Source organism: Chiloscyllium plagiosum, unplaced genomic scaffold (assembly GCF_037043375.1).
Source record: "Chiloscyllium plagiosum isolate Xiang-an unplaced genomic scaffold, Cpla_swu_hap1 HiC_scaffold_17, whole genome shotgun sequence".
NCBI classification, from domain to species: Eukaryota; Metazoa; Chordata; class Chondrichthyes; order Orectolobiformes; family Hemiscylliidae; genus Chiloscyllium; species Chiloscyllium plagiosum.
The window spans coordinates 33,489,480-33,510,329 of NW_028270155.1; the positions used below are offsets into that span (position 1 = coordinate 33,489,480).

The 20,850-nt window shown below is 39.4% G+C and overlaps 2 protein-coding genes across 2 annotated transcripts in view; one reads left to right on the forward strand and one right to left on the reverse strand.

Annotated features, from left to right (window-relative positions):
- Positions 1 to 7,013: 7,013 nt before the first annotated feature.
- nip7 (NIP7 nucleolar pre-rRNA processing protein) lies at positions 7,014 to 13,603 on the reverse strand. Its single transcript, XM_043706799.2, has 5 exons — positions 13,516 to 13,603; positions 9,789 to 9,875; positions 9,382 to 9,520; positions 9,061 to 9,201; positions 7,014 to 7,662 (listed from the first exon to the last, which is right to left on the reverse strand). The coding sequence occupies exons 1-5, from the start codon at positions 13,569 to 13,571 to the stop codon at positions 7,543 to 7,545; spliced, it is 543 nt and encodes a 180-aa protein (XP_043562734.1). The 5' UTR covers positions 13,572 to 13,603; the 3' UTR covers positions 7,014 to 7,542.
- Positions 13,604 to 14,004: 401 nt separating this feature from the next.
- znf276 (zinc finger protein 276) overlaps positions 14,005 to 20,850 on the forward strand; it is a 35,305-nt gene continuing 28,459 nt past the window's right edge. Inside the window, exon 1 of the mRNA XM_043706797.2 lies at positions 14,005 to 14,397. Within this exon, the coding sequence (XP_043562732.1) occupies positions 14,091 to 14,397 (307 nt within the window). The 5' untranslated portion in view covers positions 14,005 to 14,090. The remainder of the gene's footprint in view (positions 14,398 to 20,850) is intronic.

Consider the following 20,850-nt stretch of genomic DNA (forward strand, 5'->3'; position numbering starts at 1 on the left):
CTTTACACTGAAATATCAACAAGTTTCAGGCATGTCAAAAAGTGTCTTTCGTTGAGTTGATTGTCCTCCGGATGTAGTCGATGCTTGTTTTGGTGTGCATCCCATGGAACAGTTGTAGAGCAGAATCTTGTGCCAGAGAGCTGCCTGGGATAAATCTTGACAAAATCACTGCATCTTTCTCCAGACCTTTGCAAAGACGCATTCCAGAAGAAGTTGGGTGACTCCTTCGAAGGCAGTGTGCAGTAGCTGACTTTGCTCAGGGAACCATCGAACAAGAACCAGGCTCTCCTTTTCCCACAGGGTCTTAAAGATGTTACGTGCTGACTATTGTCTGATGGATTTGTGGTCAAAGGTATATTCTTTGCAAATTTTTCCACAAGCAACAGACAATACAGAACAGTACAACTACTTGGAATGTTCAATGGCAACAAGGCAGGCCCATCCTTCAGTACAGTGACACTTGGTATTTGCACACTGAGGGTCTACACACAGCTTGACGCAGCCACACGCAAAGGTGACCATCAGGCTGAGGGCAGTGTTGGGTATGTTCTTTCCTTCTATTGCTAATTGTTGAGAGTAAATTACCACAAGCTGCCTTAAATTTAGCTATTCATTAAGAAATCTGACAATCAAATACTGAAACAATTACTTAAACATAACTGCACATAGCAACCAAAATAAGACCCCTAAAAGTTAAGCTTCACAATCCAGCTTGGCTATTACCTGATTAAGGGTGGAATTTATCATCCTTCCTGATGAATTTGGCAAAAATGTCTATGCAACACACAAAAAAGGCAGGGGAGAATGGGGCTCGCACACTTGCAGTTGCCTTGGTTCTGGGTGGCTAATAGACTACTCCCATCAATGTCTTCTTCCCCTTGTTATTCCTTTCCTCTAAACACAGATTCTACATCCTTCAATCAAGATAATTTCTTGTTATACTTATTACATCCCTTGCTAACAAAGATATCCTGCCACACTTTCCTTCCTGTATATCCAAAAAGTAATATTCCTGAAAAATGTTCAGTTTGTAACCACATCGCCATGCTGACTATAAGATCTGTTTGTTCCATTAATTCATTTAATATTTGGAACAAGTGCATTTCATTAAAGAAGCATGTTATCATTATTTTTCCATTTTACCCTGCTTGCTTTTTTTTATTCTTTCACAGGATGAAGGCATCGCTGGTTATACCAGCATTTATTGTCCATTCCTAATTACCAAGAGAGCAGTTAAGAGTCAACCACATTGCTGTGGGTCTGGATGGTAGTTTCCTTCCCTAAAGGACACTGGTGAACCAAATGGGCTTTTCCTGACAATGGTTTCATGGTCATAATTACTTTTAATTCCAGATTTTTTACAATTCAAATTCCAACATCTGCTGTGGCAGGATTTGAACCTGGGTCTCCAGAACATTACCTGTGTCTCTGGATTAATACCACTAAGCCATTGCTTCCCTCCTTTTCTAATGTTTGTACAATTTGTCCCTGCCTGTTCCACGTTGTGGATCATCATCTACATAACTGTCCTGCAATGCTACCATGTCCTTTTCCTTTGGTTAGAGACAAAAAAAAAACTGCAGATGCTAGAATCCAAAGAAGACAGGCAGGATACTGGAAGAACACAGCAATCCAATCACCTCTTCAGAATCCTTCTCCATTCTAATTAGTTTCAAATGCTCTCCACAGCCCTGTTCTTTTGTAAATATTTTTATTGAGAAAAATCTTTAATTTTTTTACAAAATTACAAAATCACTACAAAACAATATAACAACCTTATAACGACAATAAAAGTAAACAAACTACTACTCCAAAAACCACTGAGGAGAAAAAACTTACAATTCAATAAATAACTAAAAACAAAACATTAGACCAAGTTACCAAGTTAAACCAAGGTAAATTAAATTACTTTCAGTTAAGTTACAGCACTCAGCATAATCCCACCAAAGTTCCTCACCACTGGGAACATCAGTAGGCAAACCCGTATTTGTTCAGGATTTTTCCTCTCAGGAGCCGCGGGATCACCAGACATAGCCCTCATGACTACACAAAGGTCCTAACCAATATAGCCGATAAGTCTGCGTCTACATAATTCAGAAAGGGCCGCCACATTCTATAAGACAGTTCTGTTTTCTGGTGCACCATACCGTAAGGAAGTCCAGAGGGATGCGCTCCATAAATAATCTACGTCATCTTGAGTGTCCCGGGAATTCTAACAACTACTTCTCCAACAGACCAACATATAACACAAATGAGAGACTTTCCCCCTTGCCCATAGGGCGCGCTCATCCTACCCACTAACCCCTCCATGGCTCCTCCTAGCTGAAGCTGTGCCCTAGCCCCAGACAACACAAAGTAAGAAAAAGTCACACACATCTTATAACAAGAAAGTTAAAAGTTGGCACCCAACCCATCCCATCCATGCTTTAACTCTCGGCAGTCCTGGTAGAAAAGACATATAACCATCCCCAAGCCCCGTCCCATACCAAGGAGAAAAACAAAAAGGAAACGATGAGAAAAAAGAACAAAAGGATAATGGGAGGGGAGAGAGAAGGGAGAAGACAGAGAAACAGAAAAAGAAAGAAAAACAATTAGGACCCCCACATATATCCAATCTTCAAGATCAGAGACGGTTATAGTGAGTGGTGAACTCAGCAAGGTCAATCACAAAGGCCAACCTCCCATCCATAGAGTCCATCTACCAGGCCCGCTGTCAAGGAAAGGCCGCCAGCATTCTCAAAGATCCATCCCACCCTGACAATGTTTTTCTCTAACCTCTACCATCGGGAAGAAGATACAAAAGCCTGAACACACACACCAGCCGGTTTCGAAAGAGTTACTACCCTACTGTTAGAATACTGAATGGACTCTCAAACACTTAGCATTTGCCTATACCTATGTTTTTGTTTTGTCGCTGTTTACCTATTTACTTATCTATGCTACTTAACTATGTGATCTGCCTGTATTGTTCGCAAGACAAAGCTTTTCACTGTGCCTCAGTACACATGACAATAAATTCAATTTAAGTAAAAACCATGACAACCAGGTAAACTAGGCAAATTACAGAGAAAAAAAAGTAAATATTATTGTCCATATTATTCAAGCCAGCCAGTCTATTTTAAAGTATCCAGGAAGCCCTTTGCCTTTTCTGGTGAGTCAAAATTAAACAGCGACCCTCCATGGCTGAAATGTAATATTGCTAGATATCTTATGGAATACTGGACATTCAAGTCCCTCAGCTGCCTTTTTATCTCACCAAAGGCCTTCCTCTTGCGAATCATGAGCACAGAAAAGTCTTAGAAAAGCATAATTCATGATGCTTTGTATATCAGAGCCTTTGGATCCTTCCCCAGTGCTCAAGAGGCTTCCAGCACCATTTGCTTATCTCTGTAGTGCTGGAGTCGCATTAGGACCAGGCAGGGGCGCTGGTCCGACCCAGGCCTGCCCACTGCGACCCAGTGGGCCTGCTTGATCCGCACCTGGCCTAACTCAACTTCCAGCTTCAAAATTCTCGGGAGCCATTTCTCCAAGAAGCTGATTAGCTGGCCTTCTTCCTCCCATTCCAGATGCCCCACAGATGGATGTTCATCCAACGGCCTCTATTTTCGAGGTCGTCAACCAGTTTTTCCAAGGCCTGTACCTGCTGCTCCAGGGTCTGGACCCAACCCGCCGAAGATTATGCCGTAGCTTGGGAGGCCGCGGTCCGCTGCTCCACCTCCATGACAAGCTGCCCGAGACACTGGATGTCCTAGTTATGCTGCTGTAGCACGACCAAGATCAGTTCCAGCCTGGCCCAGGTCTCCTCCATTACTGAATTGATCTCTCGGAGTTTCACAAACTCTGAGACCAGGCTCTGCTCCATAGGTAATTCCCCATGGGCGTTTGTGGGGGCCGACGCTGTGGCTGCGGGCATATCCATTGCTGCAGGGGAGTGATCCTCATGGTCATTTTTCTAACTACTTTAAACTAACACAGAACAATTCTTGGGGGGAGGAGTCAAAAACTAACAATTTCTACGACAATGGGTAATAAGGTAGGATGAGTGCACCACTTTGGGTTCTGGTGCAGAGCTGAGCAGGGCATACCTACTGGGTCATCACCATCTTGCAACCCCTCTACAGCCCTGTTTATTTGATTGGCCTATGCACTGACCCCAGCACAGTTTGAGCCCTTCCCATTAGAACAGCTTCCCAGTATCAGTTCCCATAAACAAAAGTCATTGCATCCACACCAATCTTTCAGCCATGCATTTATCTCCTTACTATGTTTAGCCTAACTTTCCCATGGTTCAGTAATCACAAAATTCTTATTTTGAAGTTCCTCCTTTTTAATTTAGCTCTTAACCATAGCTATTTTCACAGAACCTGCTTTCTAGTCTTATCAGTGTCATTGATACTAATGTGGATGCCAACTAAATCTCTCCCCTCTCACCACGGTTTCTCAGCCCCAATGAGAAACCCTTAACCTGATGCTTGGGCAGGCAACACAGCGGTTGGGACTCACTCACTGCTTCAGTGAACAGTATCTATCCCCCTAATTATAGTATATTGTATATTGTGGTATACCGATTTCCTCCACCTCATTTGTCTGGCTCTGTACAACAGTGCTGTGGTCAGTTCACTCATTCACACAGCTTGCAAGAACCATATAATTTCAGAACTGGAGGTGGCCAAGGCTCCTCAAAAGTTACCCCATGAGTTTGCATACCTGCTTCAACTGCAGTCATATCTTCCTCCCTGATTACAGAAGAAATTTACATCATGTAATCTGAGCAGTAAGATGGAAACCTGGACCAAAGTGTCCAGGCAACAGCCCCCTTCCTGATAAGGCACAATGTCTTCAGTTTGGATTCCAGCTCAGATCCTAAGTTCCTCAAGTTGCAAACACTTGCTGCAAATGTTTGCTCTGGCTCAACTTGGTGTCCAGTAGTTCTGACATACAGTCGATATAACCTGTCCTGCCAGTATTTTATTTATTAATTACTGATGTATCCCTGCAGCTTACACAAAACAATTGCCAGCCTTTCTTACATATATCAATCTTATATTTAACATGCTACCTTTAAGTAACATAAATAAGGTCTAGCCACCTAAGCATAAACCAAAAACCTTACCTTTACTTTAAAGGCTGGAAACACACACCAATCAACTGTTTTCCCTGCACTCATGTCATGTTGTGGTTTGTGATTCCACTGCACACCTGATCTCATTGCACATAGGTCTTTTGATCCACACCTTTTAACCTTTCTCACCTATTACTCTGCAAAGTTTACTATTTACAGTAAGTGTTACTTAAAGTATCCATTTCCCCCTCTGCACATTTCCTCCTTGCAACCAAATTCCAGGATATATTCATTGAACTTCTGTTTTATATGGCAAAATCTCCTCACACTAATTATGCTCCTTATTGTTCCAAGCTCTGCATCTCTGAAATATTGTGAAATTTAAAACACAGTAATCTTTAGCAAGATGTTAATGACTCTCATCCCTTTTTAATGGATCTCAAAGCCACTCACTGTCGACTGATATTAATTCAAAGCTGCTTCATACACAAAAAAAAACTCAAGAGTTAGCAGTGTAAATTTAGTTTCACTAAAGTACAACTTTTCAAGCTAATAAGAGGTGATTGTTTATATTGTTTACTTTAGAACAAATTCAGATCCATGTTTATTATTAAAAACATGCCTTTAAGGCAGTCATATTTCCCATAGGATTACACAGAAGCTAGCAAAATTTGCCACTAAACCATAGAAGGAAATATTAGTGCAAGTGACCAAACACTTGATCAAAGGGCAAGATTTTAAGCAGTATCTTGAAAATTAATGGTAGTTAGGAGACTACAGAGCTTAAGGTCAAGGCAACTAAAGGGACAACCAATAGTGATGATACAATATTGTGTATTATACTGACAGAACCTTTGCAAGAGATATTTCTGGAGTGCCTCATTGGTAAGACAGCATCAATAAATGGTGATGGGCTCAAAGCTGTGCTCATTATAAATGTGAAATCAGCATTTGAAAAGATTCACCAGCAGTACATGTCGATATAAAATTTATATAACAGCAAATTGTTTTTAATAATAAAAACAAATTGCTGGAGAAACTCAGCAGGTCTAGTAGCATCTGTAGGAAGAAAGCAGTTACCTTTTTAAGTCCAGTAACTCTTCATCAGAACTGTCAATTGCTAAGAAGAGCTGGTTTTATGCTGAGGTTAGTGGGGGTGGGGGCAGGGGGAGGAAGTGGGTGAGTGGAGAGATGGAAAAGGAGCCCAGAGACAGACAGATATGAAAAGGATAGGTAAACAAGGAAATAATGGATAGCAGGCCAGTATAGAAGAAAAACTGAATGAGAGAGAAGAGCTGTTTTGTATTAAATAACAAAACTGAGAAATTTGGAAAGAAAATAGTTGAACATAAGTTTCAGCAGTAAAAGTTAAAAAATCGTTTTATGCAAAACTAAGCATTGCAACACATATCAGTAGAGAGCTTTAATTACAGGACAAGTTTATATTTGCAACACGTTATCATTGTTGACAATAATTTCTTGTAAAGACATCCCTATTATTTGTACAGTTTTAAATTGTGGATTGAAATAAGTTAAGAACTGTTTTAAAAGTAGGAATGGTAAGGATTGCTGTCTGGCTTGAAAGTAAATTGATACCCATTATGATACTCATGGTTTGCATAGCTGTGGCTTATTGCAGTGGTTGCGGACAAACTGGAGCCAAAAGGGTTGATTACAAATGCAGCTTCAATCGACAAGTAATGAATTGGTTTGTGGTTGTGACAGGTAAATTGGAGAATTCTTTATATTTTAAAAGATGTTCAGCTTTTGTAATATCTTCAGGAATAGCAAAGCTTCATTTCCACCACAGTACCCCAGCAAGATGTAACGTAGCAAAATATATTAAAAGTCCAGTTAACCTGCTCCTCTGGATTGGACTAAATTTAATTACTTCCTTTAATCAACTGAACTTAGTATCTCCATTGTGAAAAGAAGAAAGCAGTCAACAAAATTATAGTTAACAATTTATGTAAAGACAACCTGATGGCAGTTTTTTTTTAATTACAGTAATTCAAACATAACAAAATGGGGTTCAATGCCCTCCAATTGAAATATGCAAATTACCTATGAATGAACCTCATAGAGATTCCTGCAGATAATCCTGTCTCCAGATGTAAACAAATTGGATTTCGGGATTTTCAACAGTCAAATCTATTAAATTACCCTATTGTCTGAAACTTCATTATAATTTAAAAGCAAAGGAACAGGCTCACTCCTCAGTAGCATTTTCAAAAGAAAGTGCTCCTGTTTACAATTGTTACAACTCTGAACCAATAATCTGCTAGGTTTACAAATGATACCACCTTGCAAGCATCCTGTTCCATGAAACCTCGTTGAATTCATTTAAGTTCCTCATCAAAACTGGGTGTTGTGCATTTCCTTGTGAAGGTATCACAGGAATCTGGTTAGTAAAGAGCGATCCACGTTACTAATCCTCTCAGTTTGAGAACAATTGTCTTTAATATGATTGACAAAATGAGTTATGTTAGAGTGTCCTCGTTCCGAAGATATTCGCCAACATCAGCCTGGTGAAATACAACAATTGCCATAGGGTCTACTCTCCGGCAATCCTGTGTTGATTTTGCAGCAACTCCAAAGCCCTTCAGAAATAAGTCAAGAATGTTTTAAAAGCTGTGCATTATATAACTTAACCGTATCTTCAGAATCCTTAAAAAACCAGAACAAAAGATAAACAACAAATGTCAACATTTTGATTCATAATACAGTCTTGAAGACAATTTGCATTACAAAAAGTATTAAACGTATTAAAAGTATTATTGAGACCATTACTATTTTTCTTTTATTTTTATGATATTTCATTTCAATTCTGAGAATTGAAATTGAGAATTGAACTTTGAACAGAAGCTGTTTTTTGAAAAAGAACACAGATTTTAATATGTGGAACTGGCCTGGAAAGATAATGCAGATTAATTACTGCTCAAAGGACACTATAGATGATTCGACATAGGTGTTGCAATGGTCAGATTCATAGCTGGTTGGTTGTTGGTCAATCAAGGGAGGTTCTAACATAGAAAATATTGAACAAAAAAAATAGTAAACTAAGATTAAACTGGCTCTGCCTAGGTTTTGAACAGCTTCCAGAAGGTGCTTTTATTACAATCTCTCTTTGATTTCAATCCCATTATCAACTTGAGAGAGAATCCCAGCTTGCATGAGGTGGCTGAATAATTTTGGAAGACTACTGAAGCTGTTTGCATTGACCGAGATCTCTAGACTGGAGATATTAATTAGAGTATCACAGTTTGTGTTCTGCTAGAATTAAATACAAATTAACAATTTATTATTAAGTATGTAAGTTAAAAATTGATATACACAATCCATTATGTGTAAAGTCTACTTGGAAACACCTGAGCAATTTTGAGGGTCATTGAATGTTTAAAGTTCACTCTGTTATGAATTTAGTGAGTGAGTTAGATTTAGTTTGGCTTGCTATCTTTGTGTAAAATATTTTTCTCAGTGTTGTTATGTTACAATCTGTTAAACCTGAAGGGATAAATTAGAACAACAAAAATTGATTTCAGGTCATATGGGATAGGGCAGCTATAATGAAGCCTACTCATAACAGATGTAAATTGCCAGATTTTAATTTGCAAACTAAATATTTGAAAATTAATGTTAAATGTCATTACATCTGTCAAAATAGACTAAAACTTGGTCTATCATGGTCAGAATTTGTCTAGTTAAGCTCTATGTCCAAATACATGTCTGCCTACAGTGACAGAACCTCCAAAGTCATGAAGGGAGGCTTCAAATCACCTCAAGCAAAACAGGGATCAAACCACGTGCTCCTGATTCAAATCTAATCCACAGATGCCCAGCAAGCTGTTGCCCATCCTGTTTAAAATCCAGAATTTCTGGCTCAGAAACATGGATGCCTCCAGCAGTCCCTCAAGACCACCTCTTTGTCTAATTTATCCCTTCCAGCAGAATGGTTATGTCTCAACAGTTAATAAAGAGCAAACAATCCTTTCACTTACCAAAGGAATGTCTGCCATGGAGTAAACCACTACACCTTGGTACTGGGTTGTATTTTCAGTAATTCGGCCCAAGCCAGATTTCAATATATGATTTCCATAAAGAAAAGATTGTTCTGTTCCAGGTTTCACCCACACTTTGTACTGAAATTTTAAAAAATTTATTACCTTATATATCTGAATATTAAAAAAACTACACAAGTTAACTTTGAAGACACATTCTAATATTTAGGAAATATAGATCCAACCTTATCCATAATAAAAGAGCATTAAATTCAGTCATGGTGACATACCTACCAGTTCATTGAACAATATATCACCTACCTTGGCATAAGGAGCAAGATAGTCAAGTGCTGTAATGTGAAGTCGGAATTTTAAAGTTTTAGTGAATTTTCCAAAGCAGGTTCCGAATGAAACAAGTTTCTCTCGAGAAATGTTTGTTGCCAACTTCAGGATTTTTTCACTACAAGATACAGTAAAACAAATTTCAGCCATATCAAATGTAATATTTTATAACAATGCCATTTCCAGTTAGTGTACAAAAAACTTTACGACACTTAATCATAGCTATTATGTAATACACTTTCACAAAACTCACTCAAATTCTTTAATCCTCCCTTCATACTAAGAAGAATTTTCCCGAACTTCCTCAACCTTCAGTATACTTCAGATGAAGTTTTTGCCTTATTCAAAACCAGAGTATAGGTTTAAAAACTTGTTGCCTTTCTTACCTTACGTAATATACACGATCATTGTGTAAACGGAAGCAGTAGGTTCCATCAGGCCGATCCACCAGTAACTTTATATTCTCTCCAATACTAAAAATAGTAAAAGATAAAATAAGGGTTAGCGAGTTTTGAGACAATTTGTAGTTCAGATTGAGGTTCTGGATGTAGGTTTGCTCGTTGAGCTGGAAGATTCATTTTCAGATGTTTCGACACCTCACTAGGTAATACCTTCAGTGGGCCTCTAGACGAAGCACTGCTGATGATTCCTGCTTTCTATTTATATGTTTGGGTTTCTTTAGGTTGGTGATGTCATTTCCTGTGAAGTCATTCCCTGTTCTTTTTATCAGGGGGTGGTAAATCAGATACAATTCAGTGTCTTTGCTGATAGAGTTCCGGAGGAATGCCATGCTTCTAGGAATTCTCGTGCGTGGCTTTGTTTGGCTTGTCCGAGGATGGATGTGTTGTCGCAGTCAGAGTGATGTCCTTCCTCACCTTTACGTAAGGATACTAGTGAGAGAGGGTCATGTGGTTTTGTGGATAGTTGATGTTCATGCATCCTGGTGGCTAGTTTTTTGCCTGTTGTCCAATGTATGTTTGTTACAGTTCTTGCACGGTATTTTGTAAATGACATTTGTTTTGTTTGTTGTCTGTATAGGGTCTTTCAAGTTCATTAGCTGCTGTTTTAGTGTGTTGGTGGGTTTGTGGGCTACCACGTTGCCAAGGGGTCAGAGTAGTCTGGCAGTCATTTCAGAGATGCCTTTGATGTAGAGGAGAGTGGCTAGGATTTCTGGACACGTTTTGTCTGCTTGTTTGGATTTGTTGCTGAGAAATCTGTGAAAACTGTGTTTATTGGGTACTCATTCTTTTTGAATACACTGCATAGATGATTTTCTTCTGCTCTGCCTAGATCCTCTGCGCTAGTGTGTGGTGGTTCATTGGAATAATGTTCTGATGCAGCTTCATTTGTGGATGTTGGGGTGATTGCTTCTGTAGTTCAATAGTTGGTCCGTATGTGGTGTTTTCCTGTAGACACTGGTTTGAAGTTCCCCATTGGCTGTTTGCTCTACTGTAACATTTAGAAATGTCAGTTTGTTGTTGAATTTTAGTGAATTTTATGCCAATAAGGGTATTACTGATAGTCTTGAATGTTTCCTCTAATTTGTTTCATTTAGTGATGCCAAAGTGGCATCCACATAGCGGACCCAAAGTTTGGGTTGGATGGTTGTCAGAGCTATTTGTTCGATATCAGGGCTCTTGGCAGAGAGAGTAATGCAGAGACTCGTTTAGTAATGTCATCACTAAACGAAACAAATTAGAGGAAACCTTCAAGACTAGTAGTAATACCTTTTCTGGCATAAAATTCACCAAAGTGGAGGAAAACAACAACAAGCTGCCATTCCTAGATGTCACAGTAGAGCGAACAGTCAGTGGGGAACTTCAAACCAGCGCCTACAGGAAAACAACACATATGGACCAAATATTGAACTACAGAAGCAATCATCCCAACATCCACAAACGAAGCTGCATCAGAACATTATTCCAATGAGCCACCACACAATGTAGCACAAAGGAACTACGCAGAACAGAAGAAAATCATCTATACAGTGTATTCAAAAAGAATGGGTACCCAATGAACACAGATTTCTCAGCAACAAACCCAAACAAGCAGACAAAATGCATCCAGAAACCCTAGCCACTCTCCCCTGCATCAAAGGCATCTCTGAAATGACTGCCAGACTACTCAGACCCCTTGGCATCATGGTAGCCCACAAACCCACCAACACACTAAAACAGCAGCTAATGAACTTGAAAGACCCTATACAGACAAGAAGCAAAGTACCGTGCAAGGACTGTAACAAAACACTACATTGGACAACAGGCAAAAAACTAGTCACCAGGATGCATGAACATCAACTAGCCACAAAACGACATAATCTTCCCTCACTAGTATCCTTACGTAGAGATGAGGAAGGACACCACTTCGACTGGGACAACACAGCCATCCTAGGACAAGCAAAACAGAGACATGCACATGAATTCTTAGAAGCATGGCATTCCAACCGAAACTCTATCAACAAACACATTTGACTTGGACCCGATTTACCACCCTCTGAGAAAAAGAATAAGAAATGACATCACCACAGGAAATGTTATCACCAACCCAGAGAAACCCAAACATATAAACAGAAAGCAGGAATTATCAGCAGTGCTTCATCTGAAGGCTCACTAAAGATGTTACCAGTATGGTGACGAAACATCTGAAAATGAACCTTCCAGCTCAGCGAACAAACCTACATGCATAAAATAAGGGTAGAGCTTGAAATGATTTCTTACTTATGTGTCCCAAAGTTGGTGTTCAATTTAACAAACAGTACTTAGAAGATTAATATAAAAGCAAAACAATGGAGATGCTAGAAATCTGAAATAAAAACTCACTGGGTCAGACTGCATTAAAAACCTGATGAAACGTCACTTGATCCGATACTTTAACTTTATTTCTCTCCACAAATGTTGCCTGACCTTGTGAAATTTTCCAGTTTCTACATACCAAAGATGATAATATGATAACTAACATTTTGTCCTGAAATTTAGCTGCCTTGTAAAGTGATTAAGTTACCAAGAACTTGCAAGCTTTCTCACTAATAACTACAAGCAACTTAGAACCAATGGAATCATGCTAAAGAAAACCATTAATAACTTTTAAGTTGGGAAAGATTTAGAAAAGCACACACCAATTCCAATCCAAAACAATACTGCAGTCAAGTGTTTAATTCAAGGCTTAGTGCTTCCAGTTGAGAAGCAGAGAGCACCAAATTATATTGGGCACATGGACAGGATTTCCAAGTAACATTCAATGTTACTATCACGTTTCAAATTAAGTGATCTGTTCATCAACATGAATGCATCTTGGCCCTGTGACAGGAACTGTTTTCTTATTTCAAGATTTTCAAAATTAGCTACTCCGAGATCAGATACCGTGGTTAGATAGAGCATAAATATCTCTACACTGCCCAACCAATGTGCCTCAGTCCCAACTAAAAAAAAGTGCCATAACAATAAATATATAATAAACCAGAAATGCAAGTTTATTTTACATAAAGAGCTGCATGACCTTACAGCAACCTGACAATGATGTCAAAGAGCTGTACATCACCAACTACAAATAACACAGAGTAGGGAAAGTTAAAACTGAAACTACTACTAGAATGACTCTTGGGAGCACATGAAGTTAGATTAATCCTTGCTGTAAGATCAGAGTCTAAATCTAGATTTACCTACAGCCACATTTAGTATGAAAGTATAATAAATGGTATCATTTAAGTCCAAGCCTGATAACTAAGTTTTGATTTTGCCTTCTGCCCACCCAGTTTGTCTTGGACCCAAATTCTTAGCTACGTTGTTAAAATTCCAAAAGCGATTCAGAATTGGACATGACTGCACTATGAGTTCTGTGTGTGTGTAGATAATAACTACATTTATACAGACTCTGGAAGACTAGGCCCAACAGGCAGCCTTTCTGGCTCCAACCAATTGCCGTTTACCGACGCTGCTCCCACCCCACCCCCAAAACCTGTAACAGGCTCCGAGAGACAGAGAGACCCAGAGTCTGACCCTCCACCACCTGCCGCCCTCAGCTTCACCGAGACAGAGAGAGACACCCAGAAACAACACAGCCATTCCCAACAGCACCGGGACACTCGGATACGGTACAGCGCCGCGCCAGCCTCACTATTTGGAGAGTTTCTCAAAAAGGAGCCGGGTCTCCTCGTCCGTTAACGGCCGCATCTCCAGAGCCACGCGCTCAACCGGAACCGGAACTGACCGTAACCGGGGCAACTACACAGAGCCGACCTCCCCCCCATCACCGAAATCTTCCAGAAATTAACTTCACCTTGGGGGTGGGGAATAACATCTTTAATTTGAAAGGTCGGTACTGAATATTACCGCTTTCTCAAACCATTGTTCACTGTGTCTGTAAATTGATGGGGACCTGAGGAATATAGAAACACTTTTAATTATATACATTACTGCACCGGGGACATTTGCTGTGACAAGTGAATGATATTTTGGATCGAAAATTAAATTTTAATGTTAAACAAGGGGTTCAAAAATATTGGGCATGAGTGTGACCAATATTTTATTGATTTGTAACTCTCAGATTTCTCACCCCGGAACTGTTGTAGCGGTGTGAATGTGCAGTCCGGAGGGTCATTTCATGCCGGTCCCTTTCCACTCCGTTTCCGGTTGTTTACCGTTTGCCCGGGTGGCAGCTTTTTTTTAAAAAAAACTTTTTGCTGAAAAGAAATGAAGCGGAACAAACGGGGCCGCTTCGTTTCGGTGTCGATGGTGCAGAAAATGAAAAGGCTGTCTGAGGTTCAGCGGCAGCGGTGGATCCGCCCCGAGCGGCCGGGGCCTCAGTCCGAGTCCGGAGTTCCGCCGCGGGGTGATGAGGCCCCCGGGCCTGAGGCCGGTGTGGAGTCAGGTTACTGCCCCCGGCCTGGGCCGCCTTTGAATGACCGTCATTCGTCGCCCTTTAAAAAGCTGCAGCTGTTTGGCCTGGGATTATCCAAAGCCTGCCCTCACCTTGACTCAGTTAACACCCGCTCAGTGAGTGAGTGAACAACTCCCCTTTACTCCAGGAGCTCGGGTTTACTCTGGGGTTAGTGCAACATTGTTAGAGGCACCGACTGTCTGATGAGATATTAACTACGGGAACTACTGTCTACCGATTCTGGTAGCACAGTTTCAAGAAAAGTAGGCGGATTAGCTGTCCTGTGACCCTGGCAAGGCTGCCTTCCTAAACTTGTCACTTCTCTAACACTTTACAACATTAGTATCTGCAGCTCTTTTATGTCCATGTTGGTTTTCAGAGCAACCATAGCCAGACTTCGAAAGTTACTTTTGAGCATTAGCAATGTCCAGACTGTCCGCAATGTACCATCTCGGTGCGATCTACTAAATTAGTTTCAGAATTAAGGAAACTAGTTATCCTACGATTTTTTCCTCTCTTGAAAAGAGACTTGATACAAGTGCTTGAGTTTCAAGGGTTTATGGTCATATGGTTTTCTGCCAGATCTCTCAAAGCTACATCCTATTAAGTTATATTTGCCACCTCCTTTTAATTTTGTGCACATTGAATATTATTTGCCCCTGCTACCAGTGTAGCGTCAGCTGTAAATTTAGCTGGCATAATTACGTTCTTTAAAGAACTAATAAACACTGATTCCCACAGCACATCATTTAACATACGGCACAGCTTCCTCTGAAACTCATGTAATGCTCATGTAGTGCTGTCTACGATATAGACAGATTTTAATCTATATTAATCACCTGCACTTTGGTATACAGGGTGTAACTTCAATGTTTGCTGAAAATACAAAACTTTGAAAGATTGTGAACTGTGTTGAGGATTGTGTAGAGCCTTTTTGAAAAAAAAAGACACATGAAGAGATAAAGGAATAAGAGAGGTTTGGAGGGATATGGACCAGGAGCAGGCAAATGGGACTAGTTTATTTTGGGATTATGTTTGGTGTGAACTAGTTGGACCAAAGGGTCTGTTTTCATGCTGTATGACTGACTGAGACAAGGTGGTGGAGTAGGTGACAGCTAAAGTTCACTGCAGAAAAATTTGATCACTTTTGGAAGGAGGATAATACAAAAGACACCATTCAGAAAGGGGTGCAGGAGTAGAAAATTCTGGATGGATTGAAGGTGACAGGACTGGATAATATAGAGATAAATAAAGTATATTGTATCCTATGCTTTATTAATAGGGGTATAGAGTACAAGAACGTGGAGGTTATGTTGAGTTTGTATAGGACTCTGGTTCAGTCTTGCCTGGTGTATTGCATCAAATCTTGGGTGCTACACTTTTGCATGTGAAGGCATTGGAGAGGGTGCAGAAAAATATCCAGGAGAACTATTCCCAGGTTAAAATCTTCAGTTATGAAGATAGATGGAGAAATTGAGAATATTTTCCTTATAGAAGAGAAGACTATGAGATTCAACATCGTGAAGCTCCTGGGAAGATCAGATAGCTAGAGCTACACCTGTTATGAAATGCGCGAGAATGACAGGACACAAATTTAAAGTCATTAGTAAAAGAAAAAAAAGTGACAAGGGAAAAACATTTTCATGCAACAAGTGGGCAGTGTCTGGAATGCACTGTCTGATAACGTGGTGGAGGCAGGTTGAACTGAAGCATTCTAAAGGAAATTAAAATGTTATCTGAAAATGAATGTACAGAATTATGCAGGAAATTGTTCTCATTTGAAGACCTGGTGCAGACACAATGGGCTAGATGTGTTCCTTCTTCACTTAATTATGTGATATTGCCAATTTTTCAAAAATAGGAGTCAGATTTGCAACTGTTATAGTATAGAGTCTCTGTTCATTCAGCATTAGAAAATTCACTATTCCTTCCTTCTTAAATCTATTACAAAAGTATCCTGAGTCTTGGAGCCTTTTAAGGCAACTTTTCCAATTAATCTTTTATTGAGATTTTGAAGGTTTTGCAACTGTATTGACTGTTAAACTGCATCTTAGTTTTGATCTTCCCCTCCTTATTTCAAATAAATGGTTTAATATTTCAAAAACTCTTTTGACCCCTAAAGCGAGGCTGACACAAAAGTCTTCAAAAATTACTTTCACTTCCTTAACTGTTCCAACACTTAAGCTGCATAAACTGATGCTTGAATAAAATTCAGTTGTTCCAATGTATTAATCAACATCCTAGTCTGGCCCGTATCTGTAAGCTTCTCCATTGATATGCTGATCTATACCTTTGCAGTTTCTTTTAGTCCTACCTGCCAACTGAAGACATCATTCTTCTGACTTTTTATATTTTCTTTTACGTTCCCCTCACTGTATTTTTAATACACTTAAAAAAAAACTTCAAAGGTGTGACCTACATACCTTCTAAAACACTAAGCAGTAGTTGTAATGGATTCAAATTTGTTAGAGGTCTGCATGACTATTTGCATTTGGTTAGCAGGCATAGTTGAATCAGAAATCCAATAACACAGTGATTAGATTAGATTAGATTGCCTACAGTATAGAAACAGGCCCTTCAGTCCAACAAGTCCACACCGACCCTCCGAAGAGTAACCCACCCAGACCCAGACCTTACATTTATCCGTGACTAATGCATCTAACACTATGGACAATTTAGAATAGCCATTTCACCTGATGCACATCTTTGGATTTTGGGAGGAAACCAGAACACCCAGAGGAAACCCACACAGACATAGGGAGAATGTGCAACTCCACGCCCAAGGTGGGAATCGAACCTGGTTCCCTGGTGCTGTGAGGCAGCAGTGCTAACCCTGAGCCACCATGCTGCCCTAATTTTTTTGTGCTTGCCATAATTTTTTTTATTTGAGCTTCTCTGCAAGCATGAACAAAATTCTGCAAATTTCTCATTAACTTATAAAAAATGGCTGTTAGGTCCATAAAGGAAAGTGCTACCATTGTGGATCAGTTTTATTAGTATATGGAATCAACATTCTTATCTATGCTGCTAATACTGAAATATTCAGAAAAACATGGATAGTAATTTGGCCTTCAGAAACCTCTCATATTCCTTTATAGTCAAACTTCCATCACTAAATAATTAGAGTGTGGCTTTTATTTTTCTCAAGCAATTCAGTTTATCATTTATTAAATGCAGTAATGTTTTGCAGGACATGTTGACAAAAATTTTAAAACATTGATTTTAGCACCTAATATATCAAAATAATTTCTTTAAAACAAATGGGAAGTATATTGTGGGGTCAAGATTATTGCTCCGACCCAATCATAGAAGTGTCAGATTTTTTAATTGGGATACAATCAGCTTCTAGAATGGTACATATGGTGGGTCTGTCTTTGCTGGATCTCATTTTGTTTTACAAAATGTGGTCTTGGATGGTAACACCTATTCAACTTCAAGTTGACACTGATTAAACATGTATCTGAGTTTATGTTTTCTGATCAAGATATGCTAATATTCCTGCATGGTCTGTATTGATTTGAAATGTCTGGAATTTTCTTTTTTTCAGATCTTTTGAGGCTTTTATTAACAGAACCTTTTATTTAGAGTCATAGAGATGTACAGCATGGACACAGACCTTTTGGTCCAACTCTTCCATGCCAACCAGATATCCTAAATTTATCTCATCCAATTTGCCAGGATTTAGTCTATGTCCCTCTAAACCCTTCCTATTCACATACCCAGCCAGATATTTAGAGTCATAGAGATGTACAGCATGGAAACAGACCTTCCAATAAGAGGAAATATTGTTATTGAAACATGCTTTCTTTGCTGGTTGACAATCACATTCTTTTTTAATTTTATGTCCTTTTATATATAATTGAATCTTTCATTTGGTCTGTCAAGATGCGCAGCGATAGTTGGAGGAGACTTGATAGTGAGGGGGACAGACAACCTTTCTCTGGCTACAGATGTAACTCTAGGATAGTGTTGTCTTCCAGTAGCCAGGGTCAAAAATATCACTGGCTGCAGGACATTCTGAAGGGGGAAAGTAAACATTTAAAGGTTGTGATTCACATTGATACCAATGACAGAGGCAGCAAGAATTTAGGGATCTTGATAGCAGACTGAAAAGCAGGTCCTTAAAAGTTGTAATCTCTGGGGATTACTCCTTGCCACATGTTAGTGAGTAAAGGAATTGGCAGATAGAGCAGATTAATACGTGGCTGAAGAATTGGTACAGGAGGGAGTGCTTTAGATTCCTGAATCACTGTTTCCATTTCTGAGGAAGGTGTACATGTCCAGGCAGTTTACATCTGAATAGTAGTGGGACCAACATCCTTTTAGGCGGTTTGCCAGTACTATTAGTAGGGGTTTAAACAAATTTGGCAGGTGAATGATAATACAGGTGAAATAAGGAGTAATGCACAGGCAAACGTAAAAGAAAAATCAAGTCAGCTGGAAGGTAGACCATATATAGTCAAGTTAAGGCACAAGGGACATAATGCTGGAGAAACACAGGTCTAGCAACATTTATAGAGAGGAAAAAACAAGTTAACACTTTGATTCCAGTGATCCTTCGTCAGAATTGTGCAGGAGATGGTGCACTATTGATCAAGGAATCAATTACTGCAAAATGTAAGTCTTATATATTAGAAAGTTCCTTGATTGAAGCCATACAAGTAGAATTTAAAAACAAAAGGGCAGTCAGAAAGAGAGATTAGAATGACAATTATATAAATAAATATCTGAGAAGTGTAAAAATAACAGAGTAATAATAATAGGGGATTTCAACTTCCCCAAAATTAATTGGGGCAGACACAGTCTAAAAGGCTGAGAGGGGCCAGAAGAGCCATTTATGCCAGTGTGTCAGAAGCCCTACAAGAGAGAGGACAGTGCAGGAACTCCTTTTTTGGATTGATTAGAAGTGTCATTGGGGGACAGTTTTGGTGATAGTTATGTAATTCTGCAAAGTTTAAGGTACATATGGAAAAGAATAAAGTTGGTGAAGATATAAAGGTTCTGAATTGAGGGAAAGCAAAGTTTTAAAATGGTATGATGGGTTCTGGTCAAAGTAAACTGGGGGCAGCGACATTAGGAAAATCTCCATCAGACCCGTGAGAGGCATTTAAAATAAATAGTTCCTATAAAGGTGAGGGTGGGGGAGGCCGATGGTGAAAATGTGTCCAGGATGTCAAGGATCATACATAATTGCATAAGGTTGATATTGACGGCTAAAATCAGCAGGTGTTGAAGCCCTAAAGGAGTATAGAAAACACAAGTAGGTAAAATAAAGGATAATCCAAAGGCATTTTGTAAGTATGTTAGAGATAAGAGAATAACCACACAAAGAGTCAAACCTATTAAGGTCCAAAGTGGCAATCTGAATGGAGCCAGAAAAAGTACGTAAGGTTTTAATTGATTACCTTGTATTCACTATCGAAAATGTAAATATTGAAATTAGGGGAAACTGTGATAAATTTGAGTAAATTAGCATTTAGAGGGAGGAGGTATTCCGTGGTTTTAACAGACTTAAAATTGGATAAATCCCTAAGCCTAGATTTGATGCATCCTAAGCTGCTATGGGAGGTGCCAGAGGATTTTAAGACAGCTAATTCAAGAAGGGTGCTAGGGCTAAACCAGGGAACAATAGCCCAACGAGCCCAACATCAGTGATAGGGAGTCTTCTGGAAGAAACTTTGAGGGACAGAATTTATCTCCATTTACAGAGAGAAAGATTATTCAAGCATAGGCTTTGTTAGGGGAAGATCATGTCTGGCAGGTTTGATTGAGTTTTTTGAGAAGTTGACTAGGTGTGTAGATAAGGCTAATGCAGATGATATAATCTACAATGATTTTAGTAAGGCTTTTGACAAGGTGTCACATGGTAGACTGGTCAAGAAGGCAAGAGTCCTTTGATTCATGACAAATGGGATCCAAAATTGTCTTAGTGACAGTAGGTTGAAGATTGTTTTTATGGTTGTGGAGGAAACCCTTAAACTCCAGGAATGGAGGGTTTGAGATATGAAAATAGACTGGAAAGGTTGGGCATTTTTTCATGGGAGCATGGGAGGTTGAGGGGTGATTTGTTTGATATTTATGAAATCATGAGGGACATAGATAAAGTGAATAACATGGGTCTTTTCTCTAGAGAGGTGGAGTTTAAAACTAGGGGGCATATTTTTAAGGTGAGAGGATTATGTTGGAACTGTATAAAATGTTAGTTAGACCACATCTAGCGTACTGTGTACAGTTTTGATCATTACAGTATAGAAGAGATAAGATTCAGCCAGAGAGTTTGCAGAGGGCTCCCTAGGCTGCTGCCAAAGCTGAAGTGTTTCACTTAGAAGAGACTAGATAGGCTGGGCTTGATTTATTTGGAGCAGAAAAGGCTGAAGAGAGACCTGATTGTGATCCACAAAAGTATGTAGAGTATAGATACTGTCAATAGGGATAAATACATTTCCCATACTAGATGGGAATATTTACTAAGGCGAATGGAATTAAGGAAAGGCGCAAGAGATTTTGAGGGGAAATTTAAAAAAAATCCACCCTGAGGTTGATGGGTATTCAGAATTCACTGTCTTAATGGGT

Bases quoted from the DNA above. Each gene is read 5' to 3' on its own strand.
- nip7 (XM_043706799.2), bottom strand. From the start codon at position 13,571: ATGCGGCCGTTAACGGACGAGGAGACCCGGCTCCTTTTTGAGAAACTC. The intron at 9,876-13,515 runs GTGAGGCTGGCG...TACTATTTTTAG, and splicing joins TTTGAGAAACTCTCCAAATA to TATTGGAGAGAATATAAAGT. The intron at 9,521-9,788 runs GTAAGAAAGGCA...TGTATCTTGTAG, and splicing joins GATCGTGTATATTACGTAAG to TGAAAAAATCCTGAAGTTGG.